Below are 25,787 nucleotides of genomic sequence, written 5' to 3'. Positions count from 1 at the left end.
TCGGTAATTATTCCAGAGGGAATTTGGTGGTTACCGACGATTTCCTCGGGAATTACAGAGGGTAAACAGTCATCAATTGTTTTGCAAAATTTGATATACTTTTATGAAATTTTGGGATTTTCTCTCCTTAGTACAATTTTAGAATCCCTATTTTGCATGTTTTTGCATTAACACCCGTTATGGGACTTGTGGGGCCCAAAAAACATGTAAAATGTGATGGACTGTACATCGTCGGGAATTACCGATGACAAAATCGGTAATTTTATGAGGGAATTTGGTGGTTACCGACGTTTTCCTCAGGAATTACGGAGGGTGAACAGACATCCCATTTTTTGGCAAAATTTGATACACATTTATTAAATTTTGGGATTTTCTCCACTTATTATAATTTTAGAATCCCTATTTGCCATGTTTTTGCATTCAACACACATTATGGGACTTGTGGGGCCCAACAAATTGGTAAAACGTGATGGACTGTACACCTTTGGAAATTACCGATGAAACCGTCGGTAATTTTTTCAGGGTTTATTTGTTGGTTACGAAAAGCATTTCTGTAATTACCGATGGTGAATCGGGAATTATTGATGCACCATCGATAATCATCTTTGCTTTAATTTTTACCACAACCGAGGGTTTTTTTTATCTTTTATCTTTTATCTTTTTTTTTTTCAACGATTGTCATTAGTAAAGATAGGTTCAGCATATTCAGATAACATTAGTATAACATTAGTATAGACCGTCATAACATTAAACATACGATCTACATTGAAAGTTTATTAAAGTACAAATCAACAGCATATTTTTTTCTAAAAAACATAATGTCTTGCGGACCAAATGAAGGGTTCTCCTCACTACTCATGTATTCAATAAATTTCAGAGCGTAGACGCCACAATCACCCCTGTAGAATAGCATTAATTATTAGCATTAATGAAAACCAACCACGTGTATTTTCACACGTAACCACAATAAAAAATAGCAGCAATACAAGTTGTTTGAAATGACAACACATTCATACCCATTATCTTGGCGGGGTGCATCTTTGATCATGGTCATCGTGAATGGATCTAAAGTGGGAGACACGTCCGGATTCTTCCCGTAATATCCCCCATCCCTTAAAAGGTAAGGCAGCATATACGTAAGGCATTCCGCATTCTTCAACTCTCTATTCTGGACATATTTATTTCCCATATTTAAATCAATATGCCGGGCCTTCAAGTCCACACATGCTGCCAACCAATGCGCGCCTCCATTGTTGACAGGGATGTACACCTGCAAATTAGAACATAACCTCATTATCCACAAAATGGGAAACTTAGTGAGAATTTTTTTCAATATATGTATGGACTTACATAATCACATATCCGCCACGACACGCTAGGTTTTGGTGACCTCCCACGCACATAGTTACAAAGGGTCGCATCACATGAATATGTGCTACGAGATGCCCTCCATATGGGATAACGCCCTTTGATGGATGACTGCCAAATAATGAAATATATACAATATAAAATATCATCAATATAACATTAAGCAACGCAGTAACATCCCATCATCTTACCCAAAATAACACGTCTAATATGGCACAGGTGTTGGTGAACATCTTCTCATTATCAAACCGTCTTTTTCGTATGAAATACAAAATAGTGTCAATATGCTGCAAAACCACATTAAAGGAAATAAGTAACAAGTGCGAGGTGATAAATAAAACATCATTCCAAACGTAGGACCACAATGATTTTACATGAACATAAAGCATATAACTTATATCGGAATTCAACCATCCTTCATCGGTCAGTAGCTCAGCAAAAAATTCCTTTCCCACCGTCATATAAGATGCGCACACGGTTGCTTCCTTCGGTGCCACCCTATACCACTCATCGAACGCCCTCTCCTTTGATGCATCAATAGGTCGAGTAAGATTAAATTTGACCTTCTTTTTACACGGGTCGGTGTAAGGAGAGATGACGTGATGTGACTGGTGGTAAACTCGACCGAATCGGCTTGTATCACCAACGTTATGCTTCCGATCTTCCACCTCAATCTCAGCTGATTGGTCATGATGTGGACTGTCAGCTGAAGCACCGATATCCCACCCGAAATGCAAAGGCCGATATGGCACCAAAGCCCAGGAATCCTCCACATAGGGTCCTCCATGTACGATAGGCTCAAACGGTGTAGTACAATCATCATCCTCCTTCCTACCATTGGAACCGTCTATGGGTGCATCAAATTCTTCAGCTTGCTCTCCAACAGACGGTGCCACAGGGGATGATGGTCTAACCGAAGATGACGGTGAATGGCTATGCATATGATGCTCGGCCTGCAAAACACAATGATTATTTTTGCAGTTCCCAAACTCTAACAACAAATAATTGCTGAATTACAATATGTAATTTAATAATGCTGAAGCACTAAAGTAAAGTATACTAAGTTGTCTAAATGATACCTGATGCTTTTGTTGGTCAATAATAGAACTAAGCATCTTCCTTAACGCTGCCATCTCTTTATTTAATTCATCAAATTTTTCCTCCAAGCAAGCAAGCTAATCAATATCAATATCCAAAACATAAGTCAACATATATTAGTACAACATATGAAATACAAATTTGTGTGCAAGTAACAATTGCATACCCTGAAATTAGCATCTGGAGGGCCACTAGAATGCTCCTCAGCTTTGGACACATCTTTAGCGCTAACATCTTTAGTGCCAACATCTTTAGCGCCAACTATTGGTGCTACAATTGGAGGTGACGTGTAGCGAACTTCATGTATGTCAACTGCTATTGTTCGCCAGTAATCCATAGTCTTCTCCTCATCGGTAGCATCTAACCTCCAGTGCATAACATACTACATGCAATGAAGAAAGGAAAAAAAAGTAAATTTGGAAACTGACTATGGTAATGTAACTTGAATGTAGTCGTATCATGTAGTCTAAACAAAATTTGCCTTACATTGCTATTGGAGGAGAACCAATTATGGACAGAAAAATGGTTCGGTTGCCTTGGAGTATGCCATCCAAGGATCCTCGGACAACGGGTTTCCAACCGGTCGGCAAATTGGTTACCAAAATCAGGGATTGCTTCAAACCCCCACACCTACAAAATACAAATTATAGGTTATTAAATATAAATCGTTGCTGGAATGCATTGTGGAATGAGTTGATCGTCTCCTTGTAGCTCAGAATGCCCCAAGGGTAGGAATTAAATACGTCGAGATCAGCAACCAAATCAATAAATTTTTTATTTATTTGAACCTCCGGATCCATTCCGAGTACACCATGAACTAAGAAATATAGTAACGCAATTCTAACAGCATCCCAATCATCCACAAAAAGTGTATCCTTGAATAGTCATTCCAGTTCGGGCGGTTTCAAGTCACTCCTGTCATCTAGCAACCTCGTGCGCAGCTCATTTCCTTTGGAAATTTGCATATCATACATCGAAGGGTACCTACAAAACTTTAACCCACTAATGAGTGCGAATTCCCACTTCGTAAACCGCACTGCAGATCCGCCGAAGTTAAACTCCAGTACTTCTGGATTGTTGGACACAACTTGTCTGCAAAGCAGGTGATGCACTAACTGACCAGAGAACCAGAGGTTCTTCATGTCAAGTAAGTGTCCAAAACATGTTTGTCTATACTTTTCGAGCTGCTCACTTGTGAGGACACTTGTAATTACTTTGTTCGCCCCTATTGGATTCCCGAATGAATGTGCCCTAACTTTATTTATATCGGCATCCTGCAACATCCGTTCCTTTGGAGCATCGATGGGCTGCAATATGAATTACATAAATGGAACTAACATCAACGATTTAATCATACCCTATTTTTCCACCCTAACTTGATAATAATAATTTCCAACTAAATCTTAACACATATGGGTTCACATTTTTGCACAAGTGGTAATTACCGATGAAACCATCGGTAATCAACCTACAATGAACTAAAAAAAAAGCCCGATGGCCTATCGGCAATTACCGATGGCCATCGGGTGAAATTTTTCTTCAGTTTTCACATTCATGAATAAATACTGCCACATATCTTATCATTTACCGCACAAAACAACATAAATGAATATAAAACATACCATATCAGATGGGGGAAAGGAAAGTGGAACGTGCCCTCGAAGTTTGGTGCTTTCCGTCTCAGATTTGGATTTCTGCCTAGTAGTACGTTGACGCTTAGAGTCGGGTGCTGCTACTGTGCTACCACCGCGTCTCTTACTTTCCACCTTCTTAACTCCCTTCTTCGGTTGACGTCGTAAGTTCCTCTTTGGTGCCATTATAAAGTACAACCTACAAATGTACATTGACAACATTAATAAACTTTTATCTACCTTTAACAACATTGTCAACTATGTATACATACATGTATAAATATCCGCAATCCTCAATTTCATACGCTCTCTTCCTAAGGATATTGTGCATGCCATAACATTTACTGAACATTTAATGTATAGCAGTGTGCATGCCATCTAAATCTTTCTATCTTCTTCTTCTTTAATTTTTTATTTTTTTCTTTTTTGGGGATAAAGTGTTTGCGTGTTTGCTTCTAGCTAACCATGTACCTAAAATTTTATGCATCGATCTTCTCTCTCTCTTTCTCTCTCTCTCTCTCTCTCTATATATATATCTATATATATATACCTTTAGAAAGTACTAACTCTGGAATTCTCAACTTCAATTCTAATTAATCATAAAGTATTTTTCTCTTATCTCCATGTACTGATTTTTAGTAATAAATTACCCTAGCAAAAAGGAAGAAGAAAAAACTTAAAAGAAAAAAGAAGGTCTGAAAAGCAAGTAAGATTTCTAATGCAGCTATAGTCTAAAGTGAGGTTTTAATAGAGCAACCCACAATTGTGGCCAATTATGATGCTACATGCAGAAGCAGATAAAGTGAAATATTGAAATGACTGGAGAGGAAGTAGTCAATTCACCCAAAATAGAAAAACAAGAAAGTGAAGTATAGAGGTGGAAGACAAGATAGAAGTGATGCAACAGACAGATTGTTATAAGCCAATCAAAAGTAGTCCTTAGACTGTATATATACATATCATATTCATGTTATATTTAATTATTTCTTACCATATAATATATGTCTAAAAAATGTGCACAGAAAGTTGCAGACTATAATCTGAACATATAGGTTAAGCTGGACTGCAACATGTCCACCACTTCTATATGAGTATGTCAACTAATGTAGCTACATCTCTTCCCCATACTGCTTGTGTTTAACCTGATTTGGTTGTAAAAGCTCAGACCTACCGACACCTATATATGCTATACAAATCATTCACTTCATATTTATTTTATCTGTATACAAATCCAAAAAGAAATATAATTAGTTTCCTAAGGGTCAAGTACGTTTTTAAAAAAATTCTTCTTTTCAACCCACAAAAGCAGTTTTCTAGACAGAGTTTGAGTATCATGCACTAGTGAGATAACACCTTTAGCTTAAGGATTTAAACTTTGATCAGGGTAAAAATCCTTATATCCCTAAGTTGTAACAAATACATATATATACATATGTTATGTTTTTTTATTACAAACTAACATTATTCTTCATCAAATTCATTGATTTCCCTGCCTTCATCCTTTATTTATTTTCCATGCTCAGGGATGTCTGTCGATGGAACCCAAAAAAAAACATTTTTTTATAAAAATTTAAAAAAAAAAAATTAAAAAATGACATGTCGTCTGGGTGTCTTTCATCCCAGACGACATGTCGTTCAATCCATCTTCAACCCTTGTCCGGGTCAACCCGAACCCGTCTAAACCAGTACCGACCCGATTCTTGCCCCGGTTATTTCTTCCACCTCCGGCCACCGATCAAGGCCAAACCGGTCCCATTTTTTTCCTCTCTTCATTTTCTACTAATGCTCAATATCAATCTATCCTAAATCTTCAAAAAATAAACCCGCCTAAACCAGTACCGACCCGATTCTTGACCCGGTTATTTCTTCCACCTCCGGCCACCGATCAAGGCCAAACCGATCCCATTTTTTTCCTCTCTTCATTTCCTACTAATGCCCAATATCAATCTATCCTAAATCTTCAAAAAATATAAACACAAAAAATATAAATAAAAACCCACACTCCACGGCAACGAAAGAAATAAACATAAAGCCAAATCCACACAAAAACAACCCACACCGGTCCCACGGCAACAAATAAACAAAAAGATTCAACCAATTACCTTATTCCCTGTGCTGAGATGAGATCCTAATGTTTGGCTTTTCCACGACAGCTTCGGTTTGGTTGTTTGTATTTGTGTGTTCGTGTAAAGCCGTTTGTTTGCTTTTTTTGTATTTTTGTATTTGTATGAAAGTGTAAAGACGTTTAGAAAAGGAAAAGTTAATTTTTGTTTGGTTTTAAAAATAAGAGGATATGTAAGTAATTGTTTTTTGTTCGAACGTTATAAGGGATATTAAGGGGTAGATCAAAAAAGAAATGAATTGAAGGGGCAAAATTCATGAAGCTCGGTCCTATGGGGGTATTGGGCCAAATTCCCCGTGGGAGAGATTGCTATGGTCCACTGACTCTGTCATGGTGGCTAATGGAATTTCAAACCTTGAAGATCCGTCTGCCTGGGACACCAGATACTATTTCCTTCAACTTAAACCTTTGTTTGCAAGATTTGACTGGAAGATGTCCTGGAGTCCTAGAGATTCCAATTCCCTTGCTGATTATACTGCTAAGGTAGCTTTGTATGATAATGTTATGTTTGATTTGAATTCTTGTTGTCTTGGTTCCCTTCCAAGGGAGTTACTTGATATTGTGGCCACTGATATGGCTTAGCAGTGGCCTTGTTCCGTAATCCTCCTTTTTGGAGGTCTCCTGTATCAAAAAAAAAAAAGAAGATACTTTAAAAGAAAAAGAAAATCTAATGAAATATTTATAATATTATTTAAATTATGAAGGGGCCTGAATATGCCTAATCAGGGACCAATCACAGTGGCTCATCACCTGTTGATTTTTCTTGGACTTGCAAACAAATTACTAACTGTGGCATGATTTGACACCCATTCAACCACAAAAATAAACAATCGTAAGGGACAAGCAACAGAAAGCCCATAACGACCTGTGACGTCACTCATCCTGAAAGCGACATCGGAATATGACAGGACAACAAAAATATACAATACAAGAGAATTTGAAAACTATCACTGGCATATAAATTCAATACTCTAATATTTTGCAATGTTAAAATAAAACCTATAAAGAGTGTCTCATTATTAAATGGCTTGTGAGACTCTGTTTTTTGGTGTATGCAAGTGCAATTCAACTGAATCCTTCAAAATTTTGTTATGACAAATTACTTTTTATGTTGTATTTGGTATAGTTTTTGATAAGCTTTAAATAATTTATAAGATTAAAAAAGCTGTTTCTGTGAGTATTTAAATAATTTTTAAAAACTATTTAAGGATTTCAAAAGCATTTATAATCAAAACTAATGAAAAAACATTTTCTTAAAAAAACACTTTTAAAAAAGTAAAGGCAGAAGCCAAACAAAGCCTTACTTTTAAGCAAACTATTTTACTTTTAAAACGCAAACTACTTTTTGGAAGTTAAAAACTGCGGTCATTTAAAAGATAATTTACGTAAAAAAAAAAAAAGGGAAACCCAATTACAGCAAAAAATAAATAAATAATATTTTAATTCAAACACCAAAAATATTCGCTGTGAATTATTGATATATACTTTTTTGTTATTATTTATTTAATTTTTTTTTTTGGCTGAGATATTATTTATTTAAATTATGTAGGGTCAAAATCCGCCTAAAAATGAACCATATCATAAATGACGTGTCCTCTACATTTTTGGTTGTATGCATGGGAGTCAGATAATGCGACTAGTAGAAATGAAAGGTAGAAAGAGAATCTTGTATTACAAATGGTTGAGGGTGCTATTTGTCATAGTTTTCATCGCCGTGAATATGGTATCCAGAGGGCTAACCTGCAGCTGTTGGAGAAACCGTGCAAGACTGATCAGAGTTTTGTACATACTCTTTCTTGGTCAGCTCGTCTCCTTTGCTCTTGCACTCTCCAGCTTCTTCTCTTCTCTCATAGCCAAACTTGGTAATCTTCATTTATTAGCCAAACCCACAAGTTCAGATTTTTCATGCTTAATTAGTTTCAAACATTAATTCCTTGTCTGATTTGTTTGTGTTGACTGACCTCTGAAGGTGTGAATGCGCCGCTTACTCAGAGCCTTTTGGTTTACTTTGCTCTGGCTGTAGTATATGGGAGCATCTTGCTGTATAGGCGTCAGAAACTACAGGTATTCTATTTATTTATTTTGTTTTTGTTAAATTAATGAACTCCATGAAGTTGAGCATAAGTTTTATTTGTTAATTTTTTTGCTTTGGTGAAGTTGAAGTTCTTAAATATTCTGTGTGCTGAGATTGAAAAGTTGGATTTAACCATTATTGGAGTTCCAAGGGCTGGGATTTACATTTTTGGACTTCCTACAGGTCTCTTGGTATTGGTATTTCCTTTTGGGATTTGTTGATGTTCAGGGGAACTATCTGTGTGAGTTATTGTCCTTAAGCTTTCTTTCATATGCTTTGGCATCTGCGCATTCACGAAATTGACTAGCTCATAAAAAAATTCCTTTAATAAGTTAGTTGATGATTCTATTTTGAACAAATAGGCAAAAAGCAGCTAGTGGGAACTTAACATTTGCTGCAATCTTCTCTTTTAGTTAAATGCTATTGCAAATCATTTTCTATGTTCACAAGACTTGAACTTTGGTTGTACAATGCAAATTTATGAAATTTCATTGATTTCTGAAATCTAGAAATGCAAACTTATAGGCAGGTGACTGATGGAAAATGTTATGATGCAGTTAACAAGGCTTTCCAGTTCTCTTCACTAACAAGTGTAACATTATTGGATTGCTGCATAGTAGGATGGGCCATAATGTTGACATGGATGTTCATAGGGACTCGATATTCCCTAGGGCAGTTATTTGGTGCACTCATATGTGTGTTGGGTCTGGGTTTCGTGCTCTGCTCTGATGCAAGGGTGGACAGTGGAGGTCACTTTCTTTCATCTTTAATGTTTGAAAAAAAAAAAAAAAATTTGTTTGTATTCTATATGTTACTGAAATCACTTTTTCCATCTTTTAGGTGGTTCAAGACCTCTACTTGGTGACATTCTTGTCGTTATAGGAACACTTTTCTTATCAATGAGCAATGTTGGTGAGGTTAGCCGAACTGCAATCTGAATTCAGATAAACTTCTGTCCTGGTTGACTGTATTTTATGGATATACTAACATCAGAGAAGCCATTGTTACCTGTTCTTTGTTTTGATTAATTTTATATTAACTCTTTTTTCATTATTATTATTATTTTGGCCAACAGTTGTTTTCTTTGTGATGCTTCTCTTGTATTATAGGAGTTTCTTGTTAAGAAAAAGGATCGCGTTGAAGCAGTTACCATGATGGGTGTTTATGGATTTCTAGTGAGTTTGTGCGGGATGTATCCTTTTCTTTATAGAATAGTTAAAAGGACAGTGGCTCTGGGATATATTTTGGTTTACATTTTTCTGTTTTCAAAAACAATAAAGCTTCACTCCTTGATGTTCTCTTAGATCTGTATTAGAGCCAAAGCACTTGGAGTCAGTCAAGTGTTCCACAGAAATTGTAAGTGATTAAGTTTGTTTAATATTTTGTTCAATACAATTGTTCTGTTAAACTATATAGTGGGTGGAAAAATAGATTTTTCTTTTCTTGCTTTTCTAATTACTTCTGTTCCTTGCCTTTTTTATCAATGAGTTTAAATGCTTAGTTGCTTACCTAATTTTACTCTTCAGATATTAGCACTTGCTGGCTTTGTTCTCTCGGGCATTTTATTTTATACCATTGCTCCATTCGTTCTCAAGGTCATTTTCTTTTCTTTCTTTCTTTTTTTTTTTAATTTATTTTTGGTAAAATTACTTTCGAGAAAACTTAGTTTCAATTCAGAACATATATGGTTCTCCTTGACATGGAGCATTTACAAGGCCAAAAAATAAAAAATAAAAAATAAAAAACCACTTTTAAACTGTCTTAAATCGGAGGATTTTGCATATACAGCAAAGTGGAGCCACTGTGTTCACCCTCTCCTGTCTCACATCTGATATGTGGGCTGTTGTGTTTCGCATCTTTCTCTACAACCAGCAGGTACTATTCCTAAAGAAATGAGATTATTATGATCCTCAAAATTTTCCCTTCATTTCATATGCTCAAAATTGGCACCACTGCTTGGATTTTTTGATCCTCAAATTGCAGGTTGACTGGTCATACTATATAGCTTTTGCAACCATACTTGTCGGCCTCATCATATATTCCACAACGTATGTTATTCTAACCTTGTCTTCTATATAGTACAGTCAAAAACTCAAAAATCTCCTATCTATTCTAATGTACCTTAATTACCTGAACCCTTTTTTTTTATTATTATTATTACCAATATTCATTCTAATTATTATTTAAGTTTTGGAGTTAATCTAAATTTTCATTTTTGTTTTTGCTGCTGACAGTGGAAATGATGATTCTGTTCCTTTACCAGCATTAGAAGATGGAGATACCAATACTCAATACCAACTACTTAATGACGAAAATGGTGGATCAACAAAAGAGTCTTTGATTTTCTGAGGGGCACAGAGAAAAGCTATAGACCGTTTATAAATTGTATGTTAATATCAGCACCACGCTAAATTTTTTAAAGGGCATCAAATGTTTTATATGCTGGTCTTAATTTATAATTGCAAAGACCAGGAGCTTTAATATTTCGTAAAGATTAGTTCAGCTCTTCATTTATATAAAATTCAGAAAAATGATTCTCTCTACTTTGCAAGTTAAATTAGCAAATTATTTATGAACCCATAATTTCAGTATAATTTTTATAATTTGTGTTGCAAGATTCATGTAAAATCCGTGGACCGATGCCATCGGACATGAAATCACCTGTCAAGTATATATGAAATTTAAGAATTAATTTCCCTGTTGAATCAAAATCTTACTGGAATTTTTTTTTTTTTTTTTTTTTGGGTGGTGAATAAAAATTTTACTGGAATTGAAGTTTGTGAAAAAAAAAAACTGTATATCTAATTATGTATAGGAATGGTATTTACTACATCATATAAATAAATTTGATTAACAATTTGATGCCTCCAGGTTGTTAAATCATCTTGGTAAAATATTGACATTGTTATAAATTAGTTTTGGAAAAGTTTTACAAAAATCATAAAATTATAATCATGATATATGTGTTTTTAATGGCACACCATTTGAGAGCATGTGTCTTTGAAATCCGGTAGTCCAGGAGCCCCAAAAATAGAAAATTACCGGAACAGGAAAAAAAAATAATAATAATAATAAAGGAAGCACATGCTCTCAAACTGATAGGATAATTGATAATCATTGTATGAGTTTTTATAATGACAGAACAATTTGGAGTCCCAATGTCTATATTATTAAAATGTTTTTTTTATTTATTTTTATATTACTTGCCAAATGCCAACCAAGCAGTGTCGACAAATATTCGCGGCTGTAGAATTATTTATCTATTTATTATTTTACTTTAATGTGAATGGAAGCACATGCGCCATTCCTTGGGGAAATCAGAATGATCTTTTCATCTATCGATGGTACTTTCCAACCGTTGCCAAATTTGACTCCTTTCATCAAAAAAAAAAAAAAAAAAAAAAGAAGAAGAAGGGTCTACGCTCTGTATATGCGCCATTCCTTGGGGAAATCAGAATGATCTTTTCATCTATCGATGGTACTTTCCAACCGTTGCCAAATTTGACTCCTTTCATCAAAAAAAATAAAAAAAAAAAATAATAAGGGTCTACGCTCTATATATGCGCCATTCCTTGGGCCAATCAGAATGATCGTTTCATCTATCGATTCTATCGATGGTACTTTCCAACCCCGTTGCCAAATTTGACTCCTTTCATAAAAATGAAAAAAAAAAAAAAAAAAAAAAAAAAAGAAGAAGAAGAAGAAGGAAGAAGAAGAAGGGTCTACGCTCTATATTTTATATATATATATATATATACAGTTTGTGTATGATGTGAACGGTTTTTATATGGATTACAGTGGATTACAGTATTGGTGATGATTTTTCATAGTATTGGTGACAATTTTCTAAAAAACCATCGTTAATACTATGAAAAATTATCACTAATACTGCGGTCCTCATGTGAACCGTTTTCACCATAGAATTTCTATATATATATATATATATATAATTTTTCAGATAGCATAGAAAACAATTGTTTTTGTGCAAATTTATCGATTTTATTTTTTATTTTTATGTCTACTAAATATTTTTTTAATAAATTATCTAAATACAAATTATTTATATATTATTTGAATTTGTACTCCTATGAACATAAATAAAAATATTCTACCATTAAAGCTAAGTCACTTTATCATATCTACTAAATATTAAAAATAGATTTTTTTATAAAAAAATCAACTTTTCTAATATTCATTTAAAAAAAAGAAAAACTTATATGATACATATGTTTATAATATACTATATATATAATAGAAAATTAGAGGGAAAAAAATAGAAAAGAAAAAAAGCGCAGTGCATAAATATCACTCACAAAGTGATGGGGATGGGATATATGACGAAGACAATAATAAAAAAAATAGAATAATTCTATGAGCTTGAGCTTGAGTCTTGAGACTTGAGAGTGAGACAGAGGGCTTAATTGGGGTATGAGAATGATATTGAGAGCAGTACAGAATAGTTGGTGGAGTATCAGAAACCATGCAAATTTGAGAATCTTATACCTACTGTTTCTTGGTCAGCTCATCTCCTTTGCTATTGCACTCACCAGCTTCTTAACGTCTTTCATAGTCAAACTGTTGAAATATAAACTTGATTTTTTTTGGGTTATTATTTTGTGGACCTTGGTTACTTAGGGTAAGTTTTCTTAAAGTCCAAGTTTTAGAAACTTCTTTTAGGGTAATTTTATGATGTTTTACATAGGTAGGGTTAAGTATTAGTATAAATAGTGTTATGTTTTTTTCCTTTGGTATGCTGTAAGTATACCTGGCAATTCGGGTTGGTGGGTCGTGTTCGTGTCAACCCGTTTAATAATCGTGTCAAAAATGCCTAACCCGAACACGATCCATTTATTAATCGTGTCAGGTACCTAAAACACTAACCCGACCTGTTTATAAATAGGTCAACACGACACGACCCGTTTAACACGATTATTTTAACGGGTCGTGTTGACCTATTAACCCGTTAACCTGAAATTGACCTATTAACCCGAAAACTAACCTATTAACTCGTTAACCCGAAAATTAACCTATTAATCCGAAATTTTTTTTTATTTTTTTTTATTTTTATGTTTTTGTTTTATTAAAGATGTATTTTTTGTTTTTAAAAATTAGTAATAGAAAATTATTTTTATAAAATTTTTAATTTATAATATTTTTTAGTTATTAAATATTATATTGTGATAAAATATTAATTTAAAATTAAATTTAAATGGGTTGTAATAGGTATATAATCGTGTCGGGTTGAAACTGACACGTTTAATAAACGGGTTGTAACGGGTCAATTTCGAGTTAAACAGGTCAACCCGAAAATGACACGATTAATAATCGTGTTAAACGGGTTGACCCGATTATGACCCGAACCCATTTATAATAAACCCAAACCCATTTATTCCGTATCGTTTTCGAGTCGTGTCGCCGTGTCATGATCCAAATTGCCAGGTCTAGCTGTAAGCCACAAAAGTAGAGAATCATTCAATAAACCAGCAGCTGCAGTTTTCTTTCCTTCCTTCGGGTTTTGCTCGTTGTTTTGCTGTTCTGCTTTGTTTTGTTTTGCTTCTGGTTTTTGTTTCCATTCAACAAAGTGGTATCAGAGCTTGGTTGAACAATTTCGTGAACAGTAGCGACGTAAACATTAGCATGAACAGTAACGAGGTGAACAGTAGCGTGAACAGTACCGTGATAAAAAAAATGGCCAATAATGGTATGGTCCCTTTCCAAGTTCCAACACTCAACAAGAATTACTATGACAACTGGAGTATCAAGATCAAGGCTCTCCTTGGCGCCCAAGACGTATGGGAGATAGTGGAGAAAGGCTACGTCGAAACAGAGAATGAAGTTAGTTTATCTCAAAATCAAAGAGATAGTTTGAGAGACTCAAGAAAGAGAGACAAGAAAGCTCTCTATCTAATCTATCAAGGATTAGATGATGATGCGTTTGAGAAGATCTCGGAAGCCAAGTCGGCTAAAGAAGCATGAAAGAAGCTTCAAATCTCTTACAAGGGAGCCAATCCAGTTAATAAGGTACGACTTCAAATCTTAAGGGCCGAGTTTGAAACGCTGCATATGAAGGAAGGAGAACTCATATCTGATTATTTTTCTAGAGTTTTGATGGTGACCAATCAATTAAAAAGGAATGGTGAAAAATTAGATGATGTTAAGATCGTGGAGAAAATTCTTAGATCATTAGATTCAAAGTTTGATCATATTGTTGCCATTATCGAAGAAACAAAAGATTTGGAAGCTATGTCATTGCAGCAGCTCTTGGGTTTGTCGCAAGCTTATGAAGAAAAGAAAAAGAAGAAGGAAGGAATAGTGGAACAGTTGTTCAAGACCCGAATTGATGCAACTAAAAAGGAAACCAGCAGCGGTCACAATGATCGAAGCCAACAAGGACGAGGCCGTGTGCGAGGACGTGGCCGCTGGCAAGGACCTGGACGGGGCTGGAAGTTTGGTGATGATCATAACAGCAACTTTCAAAGAGGAAGAGGATCAACAAAAGGCCGTGGGAGAGGGTTCTCAGCACCAAGGTGTCAGGACCCGTCCAGAATTCCTTCCCCGGAACCCTAGACAGCCCTGATCCCAGGGAAACCCTACCGAACTCTCCAACGGAAAATCCGGCAGAGCCTCCCCTAAGGGATTTACTTACCACAAACTACCTGCACTGAAAACACACTTCTAAAAAGCATCCCCTTATTCCTCCCACAAACTACAAGTTGTTCCACAAATTGCAGCACTTCAAAAATAAAACAACAGCAGCAACCCAGTGCATAAATAACAACCACACGTCCAACACAGTATACAGAGCATTATACAGATACATGAGGAATTTATAAAACGACAGATAAAGAAGCAATACAAGGTCGAGAGGAAAAAGGGAAGAAAAACTGCTTGAACCTTCGGCAACGAATTGAGACGTCGGGCTCGCCCCGGACAATCAACGTCTCCAACCTAGACCTAGGGGAACGGAATTTAAGAGTGTGAGATGCTAATCATCTCAGTGAGTGACCCTATCTACTATACAATATAATACCACGGTAATACAGTAGATAGATAATAATTAAATGGGAAAATAATAATTTCTCTCAAAACCCTTACAATTCTCTCAGTTGGAAAAGTTCCCCTTTTAAAACATTTTCACAAAACCCTTGTACGTACTTCCCAAAAACCAAGGAACCAAACAAATTAATAAACAACAAATAAACAAATAAATACATAAATACCCCAAATATAAATAACTGCAATAAATTATAATAAATAATTTTTTGAACACCTTTGGGGTTTTAAACTTTAATTGCAATTTACACCGACAATTACACCTGACGCACCACACCATATACCGGTGATGCCCTCCGATACCCAGCGTCCCGAGCACCGACTGGCGGGAGGTTAAAGAGAGAAACCTGCAGTGGTCACTTCGGCGTCCCGACAGTGCCGACTGCTAAAAACCATCACCCGGCCAAGGAGGGGGGCGGCTGTGCGCAACAATAACCTTGCCTGCCCACGGTCCAATGGCAACTCACGGGTGAAGTAATAACCGTGCGCTAAACCAGATAATAACCGCGCACTACCACGTGTCCATACACCATACACCAGAACACCAATACTGTATGAGTGCGTCTAAAAATAAACATAAACAACCAACCGTACCGTTTTTCCAAAAACCACCGTGGGAAGTATACCAAAATTTCACAAAACACCATCCCACATATTTTATCCAATCACCCGGTACGAAACAGCGATAACAACAAACCACAATTTTCTCGAAATACAAAATGCAACCATAAAAATACCGTGGGCATAATTTATAAAATTTAACCAAATATTTTCACAAAATATTTAACCCAATTATGCCCGAGAAATCACATTTGAAACCACGTAAAATTAATACCGAAACATACCTTGCTCATGCATAACAAATAATTTAAATTAAACCGCATTAAAATCATAATTAAACCACACCACATGAGCATAATTAAATACTAAATTAAATACCAATTAAATTTAATTAATTGCCCAAAATAATTTTTGAAGGTGGGTCACTCACCTGGAGAGCGCAAATCAACTAAGATCCTCCTCGGGATCCACTCCACTACTCGCGCGTGCACCTAAACAACCACAGTGCACAAACCAAAAATATTAATATTTTATTCGGGTAATTCCCAAATGGATACCCGGGGAGCGAACACCAAGCGACATCTAAGGGTTACGAGTTATATACCGAATCGAAGCTCGCGTGATGAGGATCACGGATTCGGTCTTACTTTCCGGTGATCGAACCTGACGGGGTCGGAATCTCGCCGGAAAGCTTTTCGAGTTTCGGCTCCGCAATTCTCCCAAACCGCCGCGAATTGGTGGAAACGGAAGCCGGATTCGGATTCAGGAGGTCGAACACTGCGGACTGGAGCTGGCCGGAATTTTCGGGTACTCGCCGGAACAGTAATTTCCGGCGGGCCGCCACGTCACCGGCAACCGTCGCCAGAACAGTATTTTCCGACGGTGGCCGTTTGCTGTGAAATTTTGCAGATTTGTAGATCGTGAGGAGAGCAATCCAACGGGACCGACGGTGAGCAAAACGGAGGTCGGACGGCGGAGAAATCACCGTTTGAAGATTTTCGACCCCTCGCCGGAAAACGCTCCGATCCCGGCGCGTCGGTGGTCCGATGGCCGTGATTTTTGGTGGGTAGGCCGGACTTGAGGAGAGGATCAAGGCTGTCAGGCGCGTGTGGCCGGAAAATGGCCGGAACAGTGCCGATTCGCGGTGGAGGGGAAAAATCGCCGCCAAACTTCGGACGTCCGATCCGGGCGCGTCCGGCGGCCATTCACCGTGAAATTTGGAGGTTTTGCCGGAAATGAGGTGGGCAAGCTTTCTGTCCGGTGCATGTACAGTAACTCGGCCGGAACAGTGGAAAACTCCGGTGGCCGGCGGTGGCTCTCTCTCTCTCTTTCTCTCTCCTCTCTCTCTTTCTCTCTCTTCTCTCTCTTGCTCTCTCTTCCCCGAGAGTTTTTCAAAATTAAAACCCTACGTGACACTGTTCATGCCACGTGGACCAATCAGAAGTTGACACGTGGCATTTCACTGTTCACCGACCCAAAAAAAACATTAAAATAATACGGTATCCGATAAACTTCAAACGTCCATAACTTTTTAACCGGATGTCCGTTTTGAGCGTGCCGCTAGTCTACGGACTCGTATCGACGAGCACTTCACAACCATGCATGAGTCAAAGCTCAACCTTGCATGAATAAAAAGTCAACTCGGGCACCCCTTGGACAGTTTGGACCTCAACTTGTTTTGCTCATAACTTTCAAACCGTAGCTTCGTTGTTAACGTGCTACCAGTCTACGAACTCGTGCCAACGTGTACTTCGTAACGGTACCTCAGTCAACCTAGAATTCCAACCGGATCAAAAAGTCAACTTTTGACCCCTTCGGTCAACGGTCAACAGTCAACCTCGATCAACGTGCAAAAATTCCGACATGGTTCGGGACGGGGTGTTACAAAGGTATGATAATAAGTTCCATGTAAAGTGTTACAAATGTGGAAAACTCGGTCATTATGCTTCCGAATGTAGAACCCCTGGCTACAATAAAGTTTAAGAGAAGGCCAACTATGTCGAAGAAAGAAGTCAAGAAGATGGTACCTTGTTGTTGGCTTACAAAGATAATGAAAGAAGTGAAGACCATACACGGTACTTGGATACCGGTGCAAGCAATCACATGTGCGGAAGGAGAGGCATGTTTGTGGAGCTTGATGAATCCATGAGAGGCAATGTATCTTTTGGGGATGAATCCAAGGTAGCAGTAAAAGGAAAAGGCAGCATCCTCATTCGGTTAAGGAGCGGAAAGCACCAGTTCATATCAAATGTATATTATGTGCCGAGTATGAAGAGCAACATCTTGAGTCTTGGACAACTTTTGGAGAAAGGTTATGATATTCATCTAAGAGACAACCATCTTTGTATAAGGGACAATGCAAGCAACTTAATAGCCAAGGTGCCGATGTCAAGAAATAGAATGTTCATGTTCAACATTCAAAATGATGCTACCAAGTGTCTCAAGGTATGCTACAAAGATGGGTCTTGGCTTTGGCATCTTAGATTTGGGCATTTAAATTTTGGAGGTTTAGAGTTGCTGTCCAAAAGGGAGATGGTGAGAGGATTACCTTGCATTCATAATCCGGATCAAGTTTGTGAAGGGTGCTTACTTGGAAAGCAATTTAAAAAAAGTTTTCCCAAATAGACAACTTCAAGAGCTCGAAAGCCGCTGGAACTTATACCTGCTGATGTGTGCGGTCCGATGAAGCCTAGTTCACTTGGTAAGAGTTACTATTTTCTTCTTTTCATTGATGATTTTTCGAGAAAGACGTGGGTATATTTTTTGAAAGAAAAATCAGAGGTATTTGAGAATTTTAAGAAGTTTAAGGCTCTTGTTGAGAAAGAAAGTGGCTGTTTGGTTAAAGCTATGAGATCTGATCGAGGAGGAGAGTTCACATCAAATGAATTCCAGAAATATTGTGAAGAACATGGAATTCGAAGGTTTTTAACAGTATCAAGATCCCCCCAACAGAACGGTGTGGTAGAAAGGAAGAATAGAACAATCCTAGATATGGCGAGAAGCATGCTTAAAAGCAAGAGATTGCCGAAGGAGTTTTGGGCAAAGGCGGTTGCATGTGTTGTCTACCTATCTAATCGATCTCCAACAAGAAGTGTGTGGGAAAAAACACCTCAAGAAGCTTGGAGTGGAAGGAAGCCTGGTATTTCACACCTAAGAGTGTTTAGAAGCATAGCTCATGCCCATGTACCTGATGAGAAAAGAAGCAAATTGGATGACAAAAGTGAGAAGTATGTCTTCATTGGCTATGACATAAACTCCAAAGGGTACAAACTCTACAATCCTAATAGTAGGAAAACAATAATCAGCCGGGATGTTATATTTAATGAAGAAGAAGAGTGGAATTGGGAATCACATGATGAAAGCTACAATTTTCTCCCATATCTTGAAGAGGAAGAAGCAGAACAGCCAGGTATGGAGCTAATAAGAGAGGAGCCGATCACCCCACCAGCTTCACCAACAGCAGGTCTTCAAGAAGGCGGAAATTCAAGTGAAAGGGCCCCACGGTTTAGGAGTTTACAAAAGATATATGAGGTAACCGAAAACTAGGATGATCTCACTTTGTTTTGTTTATTTGCTTATTGTGAACCCGTGAACTTCCAAGAGGCAATGAAAGACAAAAACTGGAAGAATGCCATGGATGAGGAGATAAAAGCAATCAAGAAGAACAAAACTTGGGAACCAGCTTTACTTCCACAAAAATCCAAGGCTATTGGTGTGAAGTGGGTGTATAAAGCCAAGAAGAACGCTAAAGGTGAGGTTGAAAGGTATAAGGCAAGGTTGGTAGCGAAAGGCTATAGTCAAAGGGCTGGTATAGACTATGATGAAGTTTTTGCACCTGTTGCACGACTAGAAACGGTAAGGATAATCATCTCATTGGCAGCTCAACACAATTGGAAAATACATCAAATGGATGTGAAGTCTGCGTTCTTAAATGGAGTTCTTGAAGAAGAAGTTTACATCGAACAACCATAAGGATATGAAATAAAGGGACAAGAAGACAAAGTCTTAGGGTTGAATAAAGCACTTTATAGGTTGAAGCAAGCACCAAGAGCTTGGAATGCTAGAATTGACAAGTATCTCCAAGAAAGGAATTTTATCAAGTGTCCATATGAGCATGCACTTTACATTAAAATTAAAAGAGATGATATATTGATTGTGTGCTTGTATGTAGATGACTTAATTTTCACGGGCAGCAATCCAAGTATGTTTGCTGAGTTTAAGGAGGAGATGACGAGGGAGTTTGAGATGACCGATATTGGGCTCATGTCTTACTATCTCGGCATTGAAGTAAAGCAAGGAGGTGAAGGCATATTAATTACTCAGCTAAGGAGGTACTTAAGAAGTTTAAAATGGATGATGCAAATCCGGTTGGTACACCAATGGAATGTAGAGTCAAGTTATCAAAGCATGAGGAAGGAGAAAAGGTGGATCCAACATTTTTTAAGAGTTTGGTTGGAAGTTTAATATACTTGACATGTACAAGGCCGGATATTCTTTATGCTGTAGGAGTTATAAGTCGATACATGGAGAATCCAACAATAACTCACTTGAAGGCAGCAAGAAGGATTCTTCGTTATCTAAAAGGTACAATAAGTTTTGGTTTGTATTATTCAACTTCCGATGATTACAAGCTTGTTGAATATAGTGATAGTGATTGGGGTGGAGATATAGATGATCGTAAAAGCACAAGTGACTTTGTGTTTTATTTGGGAAATACAGCGTTTACATGGATGTCAAAGAAGCATCAAATTGTTACTCTTTCAACATGTGAAGCGGAGTATGTAGCTGTCGCCTCTTGTATTTGTCATGCAATTTGGCTTCGAAACTTGTTAAGGAGGTTGGGCTGTCCACAAGAAGAACCAACCAAGATTTACGTGGATAACAAATCAGCAATAGCCCTTGCCAAGAATCCTGTTTTTCATGATCGAAGCAAACATATTGACACGCGTTATCATTATATTAGAGAATGCGTTATCAAAGGAGATGTACAGCTAAAGTATGTGAAGACTCATGATCAAGTAGCCGATATTTTTACCAAGCCTCTCAAGCATGAAGTCTTTGTTAAATTGAGAAGTCTAATAGGAATAACTAATCAAGTTTAAGGGGGAGTGTTGAAATATAAACTTGATTTTTTTTGGGTTATTATTTTGTGGGCCTTGGTTACTTAGGGTCTAAGTTTTCTTAAAGTCCAAGTTTTAGAAACTTCTTTTAGGGTAATTTTATGATGTTTTATGTAGGTAGGGTTAAGTATTAGTATAAATAGTGTTATGTTTTTTCCTTTGGTATGCTGTAAGCCACAAAAGTAGAGAATCATTCAATAAACCAGCAGCTGCAGTTTTCTTTCCTTCCTTCGGGTTTTGCTCGTTGTTTTGCTGTTCTGTTTTGTTTTGTTTTGCTTCTGGTTTTTGTTTCCATTCAACACAAACTCGGTAACATTATGATGTTTTTTAATCGTTAAACTTCAATTCACCCATTTCGGAATATTTAAATCTAAGATTATTCCTATTTGATCTTTTGTTATCCAACTTCCTGTGTGTATCGTAGATGTGGAAGTGCCTCTTACTCAGGTCTTTTTCGTTTACTTGACTCTGGCTTTGGTTTATGGAAGCATCTTGCTGTATATGCGTCAGAAGCTACAGGTGTTTTATTTGTTTTGTTTCCCCTATTACATATGCGTATACATATATATATATATATTGATGACTCCTTGAAATTAAATTGTATTTTAATTCATGCTCTGGTGATCTGATAAACTTGCCGGACTTACATTAACATTTATGGGGGTTTTTCATACATATACGCAGGTTTCTTGGTATTGGTATTTACTGTTGGGATTTGTTGATGTACAAGGGAACTATCTTAGTGAGTTAGTTAATTCTCTTTTAAGCTTTCTTTCATGACGTATGAGAAGCAAATTAGCATAAACTTGGGAACTATATGTTAAAGTTGATGTTAAAAAATTGCCATATATAGAATAATCATTTTCTATATGTTAAGAAGAATCAATGTCCAAAGCAGATATAAGCAAAGGAATTTTGTACTTTTTTGTAAAGTGGGGATTTAGAAAACACTAACTTCCAGATCATCTTCTGACGCAGTTAGCAAAGCCTTCCAGTTCACTTCATTAACAAGTGCAACATTATTGGACTGTTGGACAATAGCATGGGTCATAATCTTGACAAGGATCTTCATAGGCACACGATATTCCCTTTGGCAGTTATTTGGTGTTGCTGTATGTCTGCTAGGTCTTGCTTTAGTGGTTCTCTCTGATGCAGCGGTGGACAGTGGAGGTCACTTTCTTTTATATTTTTAATGTTATACTAAAAATCATTTTTCCAAGTCTGTTGTTTAACTGATAATACTTTGTTTTTGATTGATTTCTTATATATTGGCATTGTATGTATAGATGCGATTTACTGTTTAGTCTTGTTGCATTCACAATATATTTATAAAAAGCTTCAGTAGAGAAAGGAAAATAAAAAAAGATAAAAACATAGCAATTTATTGAAGGACAAAAGCTAACAAATCAGTTCTATGTCTAGTATAGAAATAATATTCATTTTACAGTGCTACTGAAATAACCTATTAATTCATCTTTTAGGTGGTTCAAGACCTCTTCTTGGTGATGTGCTTGTCATGGCAGCAACACTTTTCATAGCAATGAGCAGTGTTGATGAGGTCAGATTATCCTTTTTTTTATTACTTTTTCTTATTGTAGTAATTACAGTGATTAAAATTGCCAGTCAATTGTGATTTAAATCCTAACCAGCTTTTTGGCTTGATTGAGTGTGGAGTAGTATATGGAGTTATGGACATCGAAGATCATAGAGGCCATTTATTTCCTACTCAATGTTTAGGTTAAGTTCATTATTATGTCAATTAGCAGTCTTCTAATATATGAGTTGCTTCTCTTTCAATTAGTAGTCCTTCCTCTATTGCAGGAGATTTTAGTCAAGAACAAGGATCGTGTTGAAATGGTTTGCATGATTGGCGTTTATGGGTCTCTCTTTAGTTTGTGTGAGATGTATCCTTTTTAGTACATAATATTAATGTAAGACAGTGGTTGTGGAATATAATTTGATTTAAATTTCTATATTAAAAAACCCAATTGTTTTCGCTCCTTAACCTTCTCTTAGATCTCTATTAGAACGAATGAGTCTGGAATAAGTCGAGTGGTCTGCAGAAATTGTAAGTAATTGTAGGCTTCTTAAACTTTGCTCCAATACAATTGCTCCATTGACGTTTATTTTCTCTGCATTATTCATGACAAGCATTTTCATGCCTTCTGTGAATACCAGAAGGCATTCACATGCAACTAGTATCAAATGGCCAAGAAATTGGGAAACCAAGATATTTATTCTATTACTTTTTTGTAATACTGCAGTTAAGTGAACTCTCTTATTTATTTGGCTTATATAATTCCATCCACCAGATACTAGTACTTGTTGGCTTAGTTCTCATAGGAATTTTATGCTATACAGTTACCCCATTCATTCTCAAGGTCAGTATCCTTCTTCTAAACCCTTCTTTGTAAACTTTCTCTTCAAGAAACTTATTTTCCTACATTATGCAAAACTAATTACTAATTATAATTGCAATAGTTTAATTTAAAGTGAGTGAGACACTGACTATGATGTCTGAATTCAGATCATATATTCATTATTAAGAGTAAGTTTCGAAACAAATTGCTATAAAGTTTCGAAACTAATTGCTATCTGGACTTCAGAAAGCAATAATATAATCCTTTTCATGGAGTTCTTTGCTTACAGATGAGTGGAGCCACATTATACAACCTCTCTATGCTCAGTCTGATATGTGGGCAGTTGTGTTTCGCATTATTTTCTACCACCAGCAGGTAGTGTTATATTATGAGCTGCTACATTCCTTTTCCTTATAATTGGCACCATTTATAAAGCTAACCTGACAGGAAATATCCTCAAATTTGTGTAGGTTAACTGGTTATGCTATCAAACTTTTGCGATTGTAGTTATCGGGCTCGTCACATATAATTTAACGTATGTTCTTAGTTTTTGGAATTGCATGTACCATTCAGTCAAAATCACACGTATGTTTTCATATGTGCACAATATACTTATTTATTTATTTATATATTTATTTTTTATATCTCCCTAACCAATTTCTAATGAATTTGTGTTCGTGTTGCTAACCAATTTTTGTTTAGTGAAAATGAACATGCTGATGAACCTGCTTTAGATGATGGAAACCAAAATATGCTGTACCATATGCTTGATGTCGAAAATATTAATCATTTGGAAACAGAGTGTTTGACTTCATGAGTGGCAGAGAGAAATTTTTCTTTCTGAACAGGGCAATGGCAATTTTTTTTTTCTTTTTGGTTTTTAAAAAAAGATTTTCCATGATGGAATTTTGTAAATGTTAGAGTTGGTGATCCGAATTCTTGTTGACCGGACCCGAAAAACTCGCGGTGCAACCTGTTTGGTGAATTTATTTTAAGAGAAAAAAAAATGGGCTTAGTGGTGGGCTACGGTCTCGGGCTACCCCTGTGGTACGGACCTTTCCAATTTTTAAGTTTATTTCGTCCGTATAATATATATATATTTTTGGGGGTTTTTTTTTTCGGATATATTAGTTTTTGCAGCGCTATTTGCTCACCTTTTGTACCAATCTTCATTAATAAAAGTTTGCATCTCTTTGCTCATGGTTTTTTCCAGTCAAGGATTTTCCACGTAACAGTAAACAACATTGCTATTGTTTTTGTTCTACTTTTCGTAACAGTAAACAACATTGTTTACTTTTATATATCTTTAACAATTGTACATGTATTTTGGATCTTTCTAACTCTAAGTAGGTTATCTATTAGTTAAGAATTATTCCATGTATCTTGAAGAGAAGGTTTATTTATTATAAAGTTGATAAGTTTATAGACACAGATGCATGTATGCATGTACTAAGACTTCTAGGAGTGTGATATGTAATTATTGTTCTCAGTCCACATCCACATTCATTGTTTCTGGAATTATGTTCCTAGTTTAAATAGCCTTGTAAAACTTAATGAATTTATGTATGAAGAAATGATATATGAATGTTTTAATAGAAGAATTTCTATATAGTTTATGTTCATTTTGTTTGGTATATTTTACCAACATATTTCATGTTTATCAACAAGTGGTATCAAAGCTGTAATTCTTGTCAAACATGTCTTCAAGTGAGCATATTGGTTCTGGTCCTCCAAACTTTGATGGGAGCAATTATCATCTATGGGCTTTCAAGATGCAAGCCTATCTTGAAGCTCTCAATTTATGGAAAGCAGTAGAGCAAGATACTGATCCTCCTCTTTTATCTGATAATCCCACTCTAATTCAAATTAAAAGACAAGAAGAGCTAATCCAGAGGAAGCCAAAATCTTTGACTTGCATTCACCAGGCTGTCACAAATGCAGTCTTTGCAAGGATTATTAATATTAAGTCTCCAAAAGAAGTGTGGAACAAGTTGAAGCTGGAATTTGAAGGAAATAACAAAGTCTAGTCTGTCAATTTAAAAACCTTGAATAGGAAGTTTGATCTCATGAAAATGAAGGAAGGTGAAAATATTAAAGAATATGCTTCAAGGCTACTTGATGTGGCAAATAAGATCAGATTTCTTGGCCAAGATTTTCCAGATGAAAATATTATTGAAAAGCTCTTTATCAGCCTACCAACAAAGTATGAGTCAAAGATTTCAGCCCTTGAAGAATCTGTTGATACTAAAACTCTTGATATCTCAGAACTAACTAGTAGGCTTTATGCCTTTGAAAAAAGGCTCAGCATAAGAGATGATGAAGAAGATAATGTTGAAGGAGCATTCCAAGCAAGATACAAAAGTAAGCAAAGCAAAAGAGATGGCAAGAAACCTACAAAAA

General features: G+C 36.3%; 2 protein-coding genes and 1 pseudogene across 3 annotated transcripts; 2 read left to right on the top strand and 1 right to left on the bottom strand.

Annotated features, from left to right (window-relative positions):
• Positions 1-3,259: 3,259 nt before the first annotated feature.
• Positions 3,260-7,675, bottom strand: LOC132799827 (uncharacterized). Its single transcript, XM_060812563.1, has 3 exons — positions 6,200-7,675; positions 4,089-4,296; positions 3,260-3,773 (listed from the first exon to the last, which is right to left on the bottom strand). The coding sequence occupies exons 2-3, from the start codon at positions 4,281-4,283 to the stop codon at positions 3,351-3,353; spliced, it is 618 nt and encodes a 205-aa protein (XP_060668546.1). The 5' UTR covers positions 4,284-4,296; positions 6,200-7,675; the 3' UTR covers positions 3,260-3,350.
• Positions 7,676-7,808: 133 nt separating this feature from the next.
• On the top strand, positions 7,809-10,836 carry LOC107432176 (uncharacterized). 2 transcript variants are annotated; one of them, XM_016043252.4, is made up of 11 exons: positions 7,809-8,081; positions 8,189-8,283; positions 8,477-8,534; positions 8,851-9,042; positions 9,134-9,210; positions 9,403-9,485; positions 9,598-9,649; positions 9,820-9,888; positions 10,082-10,168; positions 10,277-10,341; positions 10,557-10,836. In XM_016043252.4, the coding sequence occupies exons 1-11, from the start codon at positions 7,832-7,834 to the stop codon at positions 10,597-10,599; spliced, it is 1,071 nt and encodes a 356-aa protein (XP_015898738.3). In that variant the 5' UTR covers positions 7,809-7,831; the 3' UTR covers positions 10,600-10,836. The 2 variants fall into 2 exon arrangements, with proteins under 2 accessions (XP_015898738.3, XP_015898737.3); XM_016043251.4 differs by having other exon boundaries at positions 7,820-8,081; positions 10,528-10,836.
• Positions 10,837-20,256: 9,420 nt separating this feature from the next.
• LOC125419638 (uncharacterized) lies at positions 20,257-24,533 on the top strand (annotated as a pseudogene).
• The last annotated feature ends 1,254 nt before the right edge of the window (positions 24,534-25,787 follow it).

The sequence above is a fragment of the Ziziphus jujuba genome, chromosome 11, assembly GCF_031755915.1.
Source record: "Ziziphus jujuba cultivar Dongzao chromosome 11, ASM3175591v1".
NCBI classification, from domain to species: domain Eukaryota; kingdom Viridiplantae; phylum Streptophyta; class Magnoliopsida; order Rosales; family Rhamnaceae; genus Ziziphus; species Ziziphus jujuba.
Note: the sequence above shows the minus strand (reverse complement) of the source record. Positions and strands in the feature narration are given on the sequence as shown.